The sequence below is a fragment of the Aotus nancymaae genome, unplaced genomic scaffold, assembly GCF_030222135.1.
Source record: "Aotus nancymaae isolate 86718 unplaced genomic scaffold, 86718_ANA_hifiasm-v0.15.2.pri h1tg000032l_0, whole genome shotgun sequence".
Lineage (NCBI taxonomy): Eukaryota > Metazoa > Chordata > Mammalia > Primates > Aotidae > Aotus > Aotus nancymaae.
In genome coordinates this window covers 8,904,280-8,918,795 of record NW_026988445.1, presented here as the reverse complement: position 1 = coordinate 8,918,795, position 14,516 = coordinate 8,904,280, and the positions used below count along the sequence as shown (strand labels likewise).

General features: G+C 43.1%; 1 protein-coding gene across 4 annotated transcripts in view; it reads right to left on the bottom strand.

Annotated features, from left to right (window-relative positions):
* Positions 1 to 2,107: 2,107 nt before the first annotated feature.
* The window catches only part of MTARC2 (mitochondrial amidoxime reducing component 2), a 31,760-nt gene continuing 19,351 nt past the window's right edge, over positions 2,108 to 14,516 (bottom strand). For 2 of the 4 annotated variants that reach the window (XM_012459713.3, XM_012459710.3), the window contains exons 5-8: positions 6,764 to 6,825; positions 6,605 to 6,676; positions 4,940 to 5,086; positions 2,108 to 3,002 (exon numbers count right to left, since the gene is read on the bottom strand). In XM_012459713.3, the coding sequence (XP_012315136.2) occupies positions 4,963 to 5,086; positions 6,605 to 6,676; positions 6,764 to 6,825 (258 nt within the window). In that variant the 3' untranslated portion in view covers positions 2,108 to 3,002; positions 4,940 to 4,962. Of the gene's footprint in view, positions 3,003 to 4,932; positions 5,087 to 6,604; positions 6,677 to 6,763; positions 6,826 to 14,516 lie in introns of all 4 variants that reach the window. The other 2 variants (XM_012459712.3, XM_012459711.3) reach the window with 2 other exon arrangements.

The following is a 14,516-nucleotide window of genomic DNA, read 5'->3' as shown; positions in this document are numbered from 1 at the left end:
TCCTCCGTGAGGTGGCGGCGGCGGGGCCCGGAGCGCACTGGTTGCCCCGAGCCGCGAGGGGGAGGTTTGGCCTTTGGCCCCAAGCCCAAAGGGTGGGCAGCTGCTGAACCCTTCCGGGCCAATCAGAGCACTGCGTCCTTCTGGGGGGCGGTGCAGGCCGTGGGAGGTGGTGGCTCAGCTTCCACGTGGTCTGCGCCCCGCTGCCTCTGCCACCTTTCGTCGCCTGCAGCAGCAGGGCGCTGTGCCCTCCCCCACGATCGCTGCAAGTGACCAATTATTTATTTATGTATTCATGGGGTTCTTTGACCTAAAATAGACAATATACAACATTTGCAGGACAAAGCGTGATTTTGAAATTAGAAATCAGGTGGCGGGCAGCAGCCTCTCCTGGAAATATTGGGGAGCGGGTCGCCCTGCTTGTGCAGTGTCCAGCTCTCTGCTGCCGCCGCCCTCCCCGCAGGCTGCCCAGGGACTAGGGAGCTTCCAGAGAGTGGGGGTCTGAAGGAACAGGTTGCTACCAGGCCCTCCCGCCAGCAAGCTGAGTACAGAGTTCTCCCAGCGGCAGCTCGGAGCGACAATGGGCGTCTGAGAGCGCCTCCTACGCGGCCGGGGCTGCTGGACGCCTCCCGAGAGGCGCCTCGAGCTAGAGCTGCTTTGGTAAGGGCCTTGGCTCAGAAGGTTAGCACTGCACAAGGTTTTCAGCTGCTTCCACCCTGAGGGAATGTCACTTGGTCCTGCAGGCACTCACCTCAGTCACTTGTCATTTCCAAATCAGGTTATACTCCAAACAACGTCAGCCTACCCCGAACAGGGTGGTTTAGGAGTCAGGCTCCTGTTTGATGTACCAAGCTATTAAAGAAAAAAATTACTCAGATGCTTGTTAAAAAGATAAGAAAGACTATTCAAGGCTATTGCAACAGGGGCATCACAACAGGGGAAAGAGATTGGGCTCAACTCTGTATTACAGCAAAGATAGCTAGGGATTTGTAGCCAAGGAGCAAAGTTCCTCGGGGTCAGTGAATGGAAAATCACTAAGAGGAGACATCAGGTGTAGAGGATTCTTGATAAACCCACTTAACAGGGATTCTACTGAACAAGGCAAGGACTTACACACTGAAGGTGACAGATGAGGAATCTGAATGGACATCAAGGGTGATCAGATATTAAGGATGGGAGAATACTCCCGAAACTGACTAAGCAGGATTCTGGCTAAAACTGGGCTCTGCAGGGAGGAGGGTGGCAAGTTCAAGGCCTCATGAAGAAGAGGGCTCAGATAAGACTGAAGTTTGGTCAAGGGGATTCTGTGTCATCCCAGCTCAGCCATGGTCCCCTGAACCAGGAGTGTACATTTCAAGACTCAGCCAGAATTGTCCATGCAGGGCAAGGGTGCCTTGGATGAGAGAAGCGAGAGTTTGCTAAGAGAAAAGAACAACACTCTTCCTCCAGCTGACAACTCACCGCAGACCAGTTCAGTGCTCAGGGAGTCTCTGTCTTTATTGAATACTTATCTGCCCTGTTTTTCTGCTCTATTCTCTACCAACCCCAGGTCACACCCTCTCTGTGAAGGACACAGCTCAGCAGGACGAGGGACATGATTCTCCGGCGGAAACGCAGCTCTGGGGCACCAAATGTTGTGCATTTCTGTTTATCTCCCTCCTGATTTTCTCTTTGAAAATCTAAGAGGAAAATGGCTGCCCTATTTTAATGGATGACTTTAAAGTTCCAATTTTTCAATTTCATCACTTCCAGAATTTACCCAGGGCTACAGCTCACTTACCACTTTAACCTCACAGGGTGTGGGGAGTGGTGGTGAATTTCAGTCCCAGAACCCAGCAAAGGAAAATGGAGGAGGACGGAACAGCCGCTCCTCACTGACCACTAGGTAGGTCCCTTGTAGACACTGGCCATCCTGCCGCAGACAGACCAGCTGTGTGCCCGCAGTTCACGACGCCCTCGCCCCTGTCAATGACAGAAGCCAGTGTTTGTGGAGTTAGACTGTGTCTCTGGAGGCAATCAGAAAGGATAAGGAAAAATAAATTGCAGTGACTCAAGTTCTAATATAAAGAGAAAAACACAGGAAGAGGACTCACAAATACCAAAGATAAAGCAGGATTGCAATTCACATTTATTATTTACGAAGAAACCACAAAATTGTAAGTAGGTGAATTCATTTATAGACCACTTCAGTGAGTATTTTTTGCTTAAGATCATACCAAAATAGTTTGTTTCTTTGTTACAAAAAAATTATTTGCACTGAAAAACATATGTTCATGCTGCCCTCCTCCCACTCCTACTTTCAAAATTCCATTCTCTTTTAAATGTCATCCTCTCTTTTATCTTACTTGGAATTCCAGGTGGTATATCTGGCAATTTCACACAGGTTACTTTTATATGGCTTAATAAAGGTGTAATAGACAAAAGTGTAAAGCAAAGTCTCTAAGATAATTTCCATAGTCAAGCACAGCCCTGATTCCATAATGCTAGAGTAAAAGGCACATGAGTGAAAAGTCAATGAGACTCCATAGCCCTGTAAAGACCAACATTACGCATTTGTGAGTGTGGTACTGTGTGTCCTACTCATCAAGACACAGCGATCTGTTGCTTCCCATTTCTCCTAAAGCACAGACTGACAGGTAATAAAAGGGATACATTTAAAAAATATTTTTTGCAGCTTTTTAGCTGATTCATTAAACTTGCTTTATTCATCAATATTCAAGTCAGGAAGTAAAAATGTGTAATAGCCATGATAACACCCAACATAGTTTTTTGATGATGTTAACTATTTTTGAAGCCTTCAATACCTAAAACTTACATATATACCTTCATATTCCCACCTCTAATACTTTCCTTGCATTAACCTGGAGCATACACAACTTTGAGAAGTCAAAAATCAAGATTCCTTTCCAGGGTAAAGATAGTTGAAGGCTGGATAATAAGGATTTGCTGATGTATTGCTGCCACTGTTGTTAAGATCCCAGTCAATCCCTCCTGGTTGCCGAAACCTGAATAAATAATAAGAATCTCTGGTTATTTGATGATTCATCCTACCACTCATAAATAATTCAAACTCCCACAAAACAGTCACTTACTGAGGTCACACATATAAGTGTATGGGACAATGCTGTGCAGAAAACATGGCCTATTACCTCTAAATCGCTTCAGCTCCATGGCCTTCCGTCAGCTAACCTATCTGAGCTTTTGTTTCTCATCCATAAAATGCCCATTATCATATCTATCTCACAGAGATCCTCGCATAGAGGAAGATTACACAAGGCCTTCTGGGGAGCAGAGACAACTGGAAATTGAGACTGATTGGACCACAGATGTTCCTTGCCTCCATCCATGGCACAACAGGATCTGATTGGGTGAGTTTGCAACCAAGTGATATGGAAAACCCTCCATCATTAAGGTATCTCACAACCATGGGCTCCCACAGATGCAGAGAACATGTGAAAGCCCTTGGCTCACACACTGATCCAGGTCCAGTCAATCATGGCTGGAACAGCAGGATACAGGATCAGTTTCACTCAAGCTAGATGGCTCAGTCTTGGGTCCACTATCCCCAGATGGGGCTTTTAGAAATGGCAGGCACTTAGGAGTTTCACAATTTCCTCACTAGTTTTAATACTTATTGTATTTCATCAAATCCAAGATACACTAATCATAAGATGTACCATTATTTTATGCATTACTGATATTTTTCAAAAGGCATCCTGAATGTTATAAGAAGCTGACAGATATTAGAGATGTTAGAATAGGATCTCAGACCTGATGAAATATGGTTATGGTTATGCAAATGCCTAGTCATAATAGAAGTCAATAGAAATGTATTTCCTTTTTGCCCACCTCAAGGGCAAAGCCTGTGTCATCTTTATAACCACTATAGAACCTAAGACTGGATTATGATGGAGTGTTGGCAATAAAAATAGTAGCTAATATTTACTGAGCACTTGATTTGTATTGCAATGCTGCAACTTTATGTGAATTAATACTCAAGATAACTTTTATTGGTTGTTTTGGTAAGTACTACTGTTCTCACTTTGCAGATAAGAGTACTGAGACTTTAAGAGAAGTTAAACATCTCAACCAAGTTAGGAAGATGCTTGGATTACAAACCCAAGTCTATTTAATGCTAGATCTAGAGCTGCTAAGCCACTACGTTACATTGTCCTTAAGGACAGTCAGGTTGTGGGTGTAAAGACTTCAAAGGCAAGTAACACACGTGAGAAGCTCAGGGCAGAATCAGAGAGAAGGATGGTCAAGGGTTTTGGAGATGAGGTGACTTTAAGAACTGGATCATGGATTTTATGAGATGACTTGCTTAAAATCTCCAACGTGAGGTGTTCTGACCGACTTTCTCATTCCTTTAATTTGGGAGTTAGGCTTTTACCTCAGGAGTCAGGGCTGTATTGGGCACAATGAAATCAACATGAGAACATTATTTCCTAACTCATGGTTCAGGAATCACCTTGATGCATGGATTTTTTTTTCAAACTTCAATTATACTTTAAAAATACATTTGATAAAAAGTATTCAATTTAAACATTTTCCCCAAATTGATGTTGAATAATTTAAATATTTCCTCTTCTATCTGAGACAGAAAAAATAAATACATAACTCTTGAGAAACACTCACCTTCCTTTCCCTATTCCTTAGCACTATTCTGTAATGAGCTATGAGCATATACTTGTCTTTCTGCTGGGGCTCTTCCATCACCATTTATCACTGAATGGGAAATAGGGGTAGAGAAAGCTGGAGTAGGAGTACACAGATCACTGCGGGGAATGGAATTTAAGGGCATTTTCCAACTCCAAAGATCAGAATACAAAACTGCTCATTCTCTCGATAATTAAAGCAGCATAACATAAAAAAAATTAACACAAGAAAATGCAGCAATGGCTTCAAGACAGTGTATTCAGAAGCAAAGCTGACCCTTTACCATATCACCTAGTGCATCCGTCACTACACCATCCGATACACAGGGTCGCCAACTCGCAGACTTCCAACTTTTTCCACTGAATAATAGACCCCAAAAAGTGGAGACGACTTGTATAGTGCCTTCTCAGAAGGATCACACAGGCGGTAGCTGAAACAAGCAACAATTCAATCATCAGACACCAAAAGGAAATAATGAAGTATTCTCAATAGAACTCAAGCTTGCCTTCCATGTTATTTATAAATACACAGCAGGGATTTTCTAAAATGTTGACAGAGAAGCCTGTGGACAATCAGTCAAACTGCAAGTAACTTCTAGCTTTTCTAGAAGTATTCTGAAAGTCTAAACAATTTCTCCATGGCTTCAGTTTAAGGCCAGAAGGAAAAATCATATGTGTACGTGTAAAATAAATACCTTGTCTATATGGGTACCTTCAACTTCACAACTCATTGAAACAAATGCCCATGAAAACTCAAAATGGAATGGCCCCGAACCCTGCAAATGTTTTGTTTAGTGCATTTAAGCACCATGCTTTCCACCCCCTCCAGGTTTATAAGCCCAAAGCTGGGGTTCACTGGTGAACAAAGCTTCAGACAGAGATGCACGTGGCAAGTGGGCCTGGACTATTGCAGAAGTTTCTTCACTGTCCTGTCTAAAGAAAACAGTAACTTTCATGGCATCTTAAATAATGATCGCTACATCTTAAAAACCAGAAACAAAACAGATTTGCAAATCTGAAGGTGTCATGAAATAACCTCTTCTCTAAGCTAAACCCGTTGGAAACAAACCACAGAAAGGAGGAAAGAGAAAGAAACTAGAATGTTCCGCCTAAAAACACGCCCTACGCTGGGAACTGAAGTCAGCCAAACTTCCTTAAATAACAAAACAAAAGAGAAATTTGTAGCATATAAGAAGCTCCCGGGTAAACCAACTCTAACAACTCATTGCCTTCATTTTTTTCTAATATTTTATTATGTAATTTCAATTATTCTCATATTCCTTGATATCAATTCTAATACAGGAATTTGAGTTGCAATAAACATAATTAAATAAAGTGTCTGAGGCCTAAATTTGGAAAGGCACATATAAATATTATTAAAAATTGATAAGAGAGATATTAAAATTTCAAAATGTAGTATTATGCAATTCAAAGTTTATCAAGGCTGGGAGTGGTGGCTCATGCCTGTAATCTCAGCCTGTTGGGAGGTTGAGGCAGGCAAATCATTGAGGCCAGGAGTTCGAGACCAGCCTGGCTAACATGGTGAAACCCTGTATCTACTAAAAATACAATAATCAGCCAGTCATGGTCGCACACACCTGTAGTCCCAGGTACTCAAGAGGCCAGGGCAGGAGAATTGCTTGAACTGAGAAAGTGGAGGTTGCAGTGAGCCAAGATCATGCCACTGCACTCCAGACTGAGGGAGAGAGTGAGACTCCTCTCAAAAATAAAAAAAAAAGTTTATCCAAACCACTAGAGAATCCATCCAGAAAAAGAGAGGAAGAACAGTGCTCTCATTAACCAAGTGACGCAAATTGGTCAGAAGACAGTGGAAGTTTCTCTGGAGAGAAAGCTTCTATCCCCCTTAAAGCAGACATACCACCTAAACCCATAGGTAGTTCTGGGGTGGAGATAATATTTAAAATACGCTGGCCACTTTGGCATTGTACCTCTTCAGGGTGTCCAGCGGCTCTTTCCTGTCTATGATTCCAGTGTCTGGGTCCACCGTAGTCAAAATACACCTGTGAGGCAATAACCAAGGGTCAGGTGGTGGTTAGGAACCAACGGGTGGGCCACGCCGCAGTCCTGGGGCCTAGCAAGGTCCTTACCTGGAGCACGCCATTACCCTTTTCATTTCTACACTACCAATTAGGAGTTCATCCCAGGTATCCTAGGAGAAAAGAGAAAGTTATCTTTTAAATGGAGCCTTCATTAGTCTTTGAGATCATTTATTCTTTGACTCATATCAAGTATGAAATTATTACGGCAGAAGAATACAGCACAAAGTGACACCAAGAAATATCTCCCAAAGGACCCAAAGGGAGGCAGCATGCTGGCAAGTTCAGGTCCACCTCTTGATGCCCTGTCTCAAAACCCGATTCCATCGTCACAGGGATGACAGATTTCTCTAGGGCGCAGTTTGGCATGTGAGTCATAAATTAACAGGAAGGCCAATATGTAGATATACAATGAGAAATGTGTAACTTGCAAGACAAGCCCACGCTTTCCTCATAGCTAAGCTGAGATGGAAGCCAAGCTACAATCTGAGGGTTCGTTGAAGAATGGGGACATCACCCAAGAGAAGGCAGTCATGATTCACACATTCAGTACTGTCACCTCCACAGACAGGCAGCTTGCTAACAGGGTCCCGATCCCACCGCCACTGACTGTGCCTTCTCTTCCCACCCTCGAACACGGGCACCACCAGCGCTTGCCAAACGGCTGCACTCAATCCTCACAACTTTGAGGGAGGCACTAGCAAGAGCCCCATTTTACCGAAGGAAATGGAGGACTAGAGAGATACAAAATTGTCCCAAGGTCACACCAGGAGGATGTAGGGCAGCTGGGTTTGAAATCTTTCTGATTCTGAAGGTAGGACTTTGAACCGCCCAGCTTTTAACCATATATACAGATTTATATGTGCACACATGCATATACAGAAACATATATGAGGGATGTATAGATTGTATTATATATTTGTTTTTATATATATACACACACATATACATATATATACACATACATATATATATACACACACATATATATGTATATATATAAGGTGGTTATATGGATTATATTATAGGGAGGCAAAATATCACCTCTCCCCTCTTAGGGCTTTTCAGCTAGGCCTGAGAATTAAATTGACATAAGATAGATCAACAGGAAAAATGCATACGTATTTATTTAAACTACTTTTACATGGCATAGGAAACTCCAAGACAAAATGAAGATGCGATTAGAGTTGAACACTTATATTTATATACAGAATTGGGCAAAGATGTGGCTGGGCTGGGGTACTTAACTGGGTAGAGAGTGGCAGGGAAGGCGAGGGTTGGCTTAACAGGGTTTGTACAGATTTCCCTCAGCCTCAACTTTTTGTCCTTGATGGTAAGCATGACACTTTTCTCCCGGTATTGGAAGACATCTTTCACACAGGAATTTCATCTCCTGCTTTTAAGAAACAGAAGGAAGGGCAGCATGATTTTCTGGCACCTGCTGTTTTTCAAGTGTCCTTAACTCAAAAAAGTCAGTATGCTGCAGCAGCCTATTTTGGGGCCATGTGATCTGAACTCCTTCAGTGTTACATATACATATATAATATGATACATGCTATGGTTCGGATCTGTGTCCCCACCAAATCTCATGCCGATTGTAACCCCCACTGTTGGAGGTGGGGCCTGGCGCAGGGAATTGAATCATGGGGGTGGATCTTTCACGAATGGTTTAGCACCATTACCTTGGTGTTGTTCTCGGGATAGTGAGTGAGTTCTCGTGAGATCTGGTTGCTTAAAAGTGTCTGGCACTTCCCCTTCACTTTCCTGCTCCTGCTTCTGCCGTGTAGGAAGCTGGACTGGAAGCTTCCTGAGGCTTCCCCAGAAGCAGAAGCCGCTGCACATCCCATACAGCCTGCAGAACCATGAGGCAATTAAACCTCTTTTCTTTTTTTTTTTTTCTTTTTTTTTTGAGACAGAGTCTCACTCTGTTGCCCAGGCTGGAGTGCGGTGGCACCATCTCAGCTCACTGCAACCACAACCTCCACCTCCCAGGTTCAAGCGATTCTCCTGCCTCAGCCTCCTGAGTGGCTGGGATTACAGGCACATGCCACCACACCCAGTTTATTTTCACATTTTTAGTACAGATAGGGTTTTGCCATATTGGCCAGGCTGGTCTTGAACTCCTGACCTCAGGTGATTTGCCCACCTTGGCCTCCTAAACTACTGAGATTATAGGTGTGAACCACCGTGCCTGGTCTAAACCTCTTTTCTTTATAAACTATCCAGTCTCAGGTATTTCTTTATAGCAATGTGAGAACAGACTAATACATATATCCAGACAGATGACAACTTTTTGACTTTGTGATGCGTTTATTGGGAGGTAAGTCCATGGTAAGTCAAGAAGCATCCGCACACAGGAGCGGGTGTATGCAGAGCTACATAAAGGTTGCAAGCCTCTCCATGAATAGGGAGGCCATCTGTGTTCTTTATCTTTAAGGCACTATGCCTGTCTCTGCTGATACCTACTGATTTAAGGTTTGAATTTCACATGGCAATCCTCTGCCCAGGTCTCAAGGTGGGAGGCATTGGGGTATGGGGCCTCACTACTGCCTCTGGAAATCAACAACATAGACTGTGTGAGTCTAAGGAATTTGGAGAAAAAATCTTCACGAGTTAGGAAACAAAGAAACCTATTCCTACTCACCTGTCTGCTTTGCTTGGGCAGGAGGCATGAGAGATCTAAGTCTCTGCAGGAGGCAGAGCAGGGTACGGAGTACGGACTAACCTCATAACGTTTCCCCCTCTGCCGCTGATGACCAGGCCACGTCTGGTCCTCCTTCAGCAGTAAGCCAGCCTCTCCCCAACCCCCTCCCCGGCCTATAGTGGTGCTTCAACAAATGCAAAGGGTTTTCCTGTACCTAACCGGGTCTTCAAAACTCAGAAATCTCCTACTGGGCATGACCACAGCTACAGACTGAAGTAAGGAGGTCTCCATGGATGCGCTGGGTTCTAAACCATCTTCTAGGAAACTGCTGCTTTGTGGAAATAAACGCCACCTTCCAACCAACCGGTTGAGGATAACTGCGTGTACTCATCATGTGTAAGGAATGGAATCACCATGTCCTACTCAGGACTTATTACCAGCACTACTGGTCAGTAACTTAGTGCACAAAACTACAAGACAACCAGAGCGGGGATCTAGCCTCCTGGCAGATCGTGACCTCCGATGGGCTGTGACCCAGGACGGCAGCTCCTGTACTGGGAAGTGAGGACCAATGGGACCCCTGGCCTGAAAGGCAGCCAGGAAAACTGGGCGCATTTCACCACACGAGGGCGCTGCGGACACAGAAATGGGAGCCGACCCAGCTGCCCTGTGCTGAACGGACCCAGGCTCTCCAACTATCTTCCATTCAATTTTTTTTTTAACTCAGTGCTGATGAATTTAAGATTTCCAAGCCACATAACTGTGTCAATTCCGCGTCGTTATTATGATAGAAAGCAGGGAGTCTGACAAATTCAGTTAGTCACCTATTCTCACTGTTAGACAACTGCAAAGCCCCGTTTAGAAAATTGTCTGGATTGGTAAGAATCGTCTCCAGTACCCCCAAATGCCAGCTCTAGTTACTTCCTAAAATATTAATCACCGCATATAATCACGTATGTTCTCACACTAATCTGATCACTATCAATATTTTGGTGTAAAGCATTATTTGCAGTAAAAAAAAATACTATGCTAATTAAGTTTAAATGCAATTATTAATTCAGTTATTAAAAGTAATAAATTTTATACTATTAAAATAAATCTAATAATGCATGAAATTAAAATTTCCGTTATATTCTACTAGACATTCATAACAGCGAAATACACTATTCGGCAAGTTCCAGTGTCTTCTCAAAGGAAGACAGACGTGACCAACAAGCATATGAAAAAATGTTAAATATTACTGATCACTAGGGAAACGCAAATCAAAACCATAGCGAGCAGCCATCTCACACCAGTCAGAACGGCTGTTACTAAAAAGTAAAAAAATAACAGGTGCTGGTGAGGCTGTGGAGAAAAGGGAATGTTTATATAATGTTGGTGGGAATGTAAATTGGCTCCACCACCGTGAAAAGGAATCTGGAGATTTCTCAAAGAACTTAAAATAGAACCATTATTCAACCCAGCAGTCCCATTACTGGGTATATACCCAAAGGAATATAAATCATTCTACCACAAAGACACATGTATGCATATGTTCGTCACAGTACTATTCACAATAGCAATGACATGGAGTCAACTTAGATACCTATCAACAGTGGACTGGATAAAGAAAATGTGGTATGCATAAACCATGGAATACTATGCAGCCATAATAAAAACAAGATTATGTGTTTTGCAGCAACATAGAGTTGGAGGCATTATTCTAAGAGAATTACTGCAGGAACAGAAAACCAAATACCACATGCTGTCACTTAAAAGTGGAGGCTAAATAATGAATACACATGGATACAATGAAAGGAACAACAGACACGGGGTCTGCTTGAGGGTGCAGGGTAGGAAGAGGGTGAGGATGGAAACACTGGTGGGTACGATGTTTATTACCTGGCTAACAAAATAATCTCTACACCAAACCCCCAGCAATACACAATTTACCGATATAAAAAACCTCCACCTGTAAGTCTGAACCTAAAGTAAAAGTTGGAAATAAAAAAATAAATAAGTAAATAGGTACAGAAAAAGATTCCAGGGTCTTCCCTAAACACAGAATCAGCTCGAGACGCTTAGTGCGCCCCCTGCTGGTAATCAACCTTTCTACAGTCTGCCGAAATCTAGGCCCCAATGACATTTACTTAGCGTGCAGGGATAAAACTATGGAGTTTTCGAACTGAAAGAAACAAGGAACTCCCGACATCAGGTGATCCGTTCACCTCGGCCTTCTGAAGTGCTGGGATTACAGGCGTGAGCCACAGGCCACCAGTGTTGTTTAAGGCTATACAGTGGTCCGATGTGCAGCCAGAGTGGAACCCCCCGGCCCGGGCAGACCTCATGCTGATCTCCTTTTACTACGTCTTCTGCTGACCACCCTAGCTGCGGGCTTTCCAGGGGTGCCTCGCTTACTCACGGGGTGTAGTGATGAAGAAAGCTGTGTGAGGCTGTGCGAAAGGAACCCCGGAGAAGCATCTCCTCCTTCTCCTACTTATGAAAGAAGCTAAAGCCCTGGAGTACTTGGGTGTGCCATCTTCCGCTCCCTCTTGCTCAACCCCTAAAAGTCCCTCTGGAAAATATTTCAAATGACACAGGTGTAATCAAAAAAGCAAATGTAGAAGGAGACCTCTTCAAATAAAGGAGTTCTGCTGGCAAATTCTTCAGCAATGGGAATGTATTCCTACTCCATCCGCTCCTGATCCCTAGCCTCCTCTTTTAATCATTTGGGCTTTTCTTAATCAAGGCAAACCTACCCAAGACTCTTGCTGGAGTCCCCTCACAATATATGCATGTCAGAAGCTCCCCAGATGAGAACACAGAAGCTTTACCTTGAAAGGCATGCCACAAAGGCCCACAGGGAGGGGACAAGGGAATACCCCTGCAGTCTGCCACATGCATCGCCAAAACCCTGCTTGGCTCTTTTCATTGATTAAGAAAGAAAAACGGGGGGATTTCTGCCAAGATGGCTGAATAGGAACAGCTCTGGAGCGCAGTTCCCAGCAAGAGCGGCGCAGAAGGCGAGCAATCTCCGCATTTCCAACCAAGGTACCAGGTTCATTCCAATGGGACTGGTTGGACAGTGGGTGTAGCTTAAGGAGGGCAAAGAAAAATGACTTTCAGATGCTTTCAGCTTCCTTCTAACAGAGTTAATGAACATGAAATTCAGAGTAATCTTCATTACGCCAAAGCTAATGCCTGTTCTTCCTCGCCATTTTTTACTGAGCACAATTGTCCTTCTTCTTTCAGAGGGCAGCCCTTGATACCGATGACCTCCAGCCCACCCACAGTGACTGGGGCCCAATACAGTTTTGTCAGATGATCTGAAAATGGCTTTAACAATGCCGCAGAGTTGTGTAGATGGCTGTCATTCACAGACTTTGACAGCCAGCCAGAGTGCAAGTCCTCACTTGGCCACATGCTGGCTATGCTGCCTCAAGGGCAAGTTACTCACTTTCTCTGAGTCTCAATTTCCTCATCTGAAAAAGAAGAATCAAAACGCTACCAGCCTCAATGGCTATCAAACATTTTCCACCATGACCCGCAGTAAAAATTACATTTTACATTGTTTCCTAATACTCTCTCATGTGTACACGTCACATATAACAAGCACAAGTTTTGCAAGACAATTCTTAACACTTCTACGTATAGTTTACTCTGATATCTTTTATTGCATCCTATTCTTTTTCTAAGAAGTGTTGGTCAGGACCCGCTACACTGATATCAGAACCCAATAATGGGTTGTGACCCACAGTCTCAAAGGGAACTAGAATTAAATGAGATAATGCATGTAAAGTGTTTGGCATGCTGCTGTAACCTAGTAAGTGTTCGACGGCAGTAAGCCATGATTCTTGCTGTTATTTTTATAGATTGCTATCATTATTACTACTTCAAGAAATCCCTGAAGCCTGGTAGAGACTGCTGTTCTTACACCAGAAAAGAGTCTTACTATCTCAAATCCTAACCCATCCAAACCCAGGTTCTGGGGACTGAAAAGTCTAGTGATCATGATTTATAAAAACTTTGTTTCTCAACAGCTGGAAAGGATAGGACTGGGAGGACCGAATCCACACAGCCAGTAAGCGGTGACGCTCAGAGTCCAACCACAGCTGTCCAGCTTCAGAATCTCCCTCTCTGGACGTTTCCTGGAGAAGCACTTCCTGAGTGAAAGAAAACACACCAAGAGTTTTCTGCAAGCTTCTCCACAGTTCTTTCATAAGGTGGAGTGAGGACTGATACAAACAAGACGTTCCATTAAAAATATCGAGTTTAGTTCATCAGAACAGTGAGCAAAGTTCAGTAAACACTGACCCCACAATGGCTGACTACAGAGACAGGAAGCATTGGTCGATTGTATTATTTTTAAACTGCATTGTGCTGCATTCCCAGAACTCAAGCACATCACACTGACCCAAGGAAGTAGCCTTTTAAAAATTGCTTAATATTCTGAGCTACATGGAAAAAGTACAAAGTACTTTAGGCCACAAACAGTATAAATGTTACACAATACATTCTCCCATTGCTCTGTGTTTTTGCAATAAATGATGGCCTGAATTTCATGCTGAGGTTTGCTATTTTTTAATGATTAATTGGTCTAGTAAACATTTATGGATTCTATCATGTTACATTAATATTTAACAGAGTCCTACTAATTAAAGAGTTACAGTTTTGTGACGGTACCAGGCAGACAGGTTAAGGCATTAGCCCTTTAACTACTGTGCTTCCGATTTAAGGAAGAATAAATCAGCAACATTAGCATCATTTAATAGGAAGGATTTTTTTTTAATGTGGGTGGTCAGAGGACTGTTCCAGCAAACTTAGAGTGTTCCACCTTATTTACTATTTCTGTAAGTCCATCACAGTGCAGGAATAAAATGACAAATGGACTTTGGAGCACAAATTTATTTAACAGTTTATTTTCACTATCTATTTATTTATTTAAGGGATGGGGTTTCACCAGGTTGCCCAAGCTGGTCTCAAACTCCTAGACTCACATGACCCGCCCACTTTGGCCTCCCAAAGTTCTGGGCCATGCCTGGCCTTTTTTTTTTGTATTTTTATTTTCAGTTTATTATTTAAAAAAAAAAGAAGAATCCGCTCTCACCGCCTAGGAAAGCAGCATTAGATTTGCATTAGCCTTAGGTTCAGTTTGACAAGTTATAGGAGAGCAAAAATTAT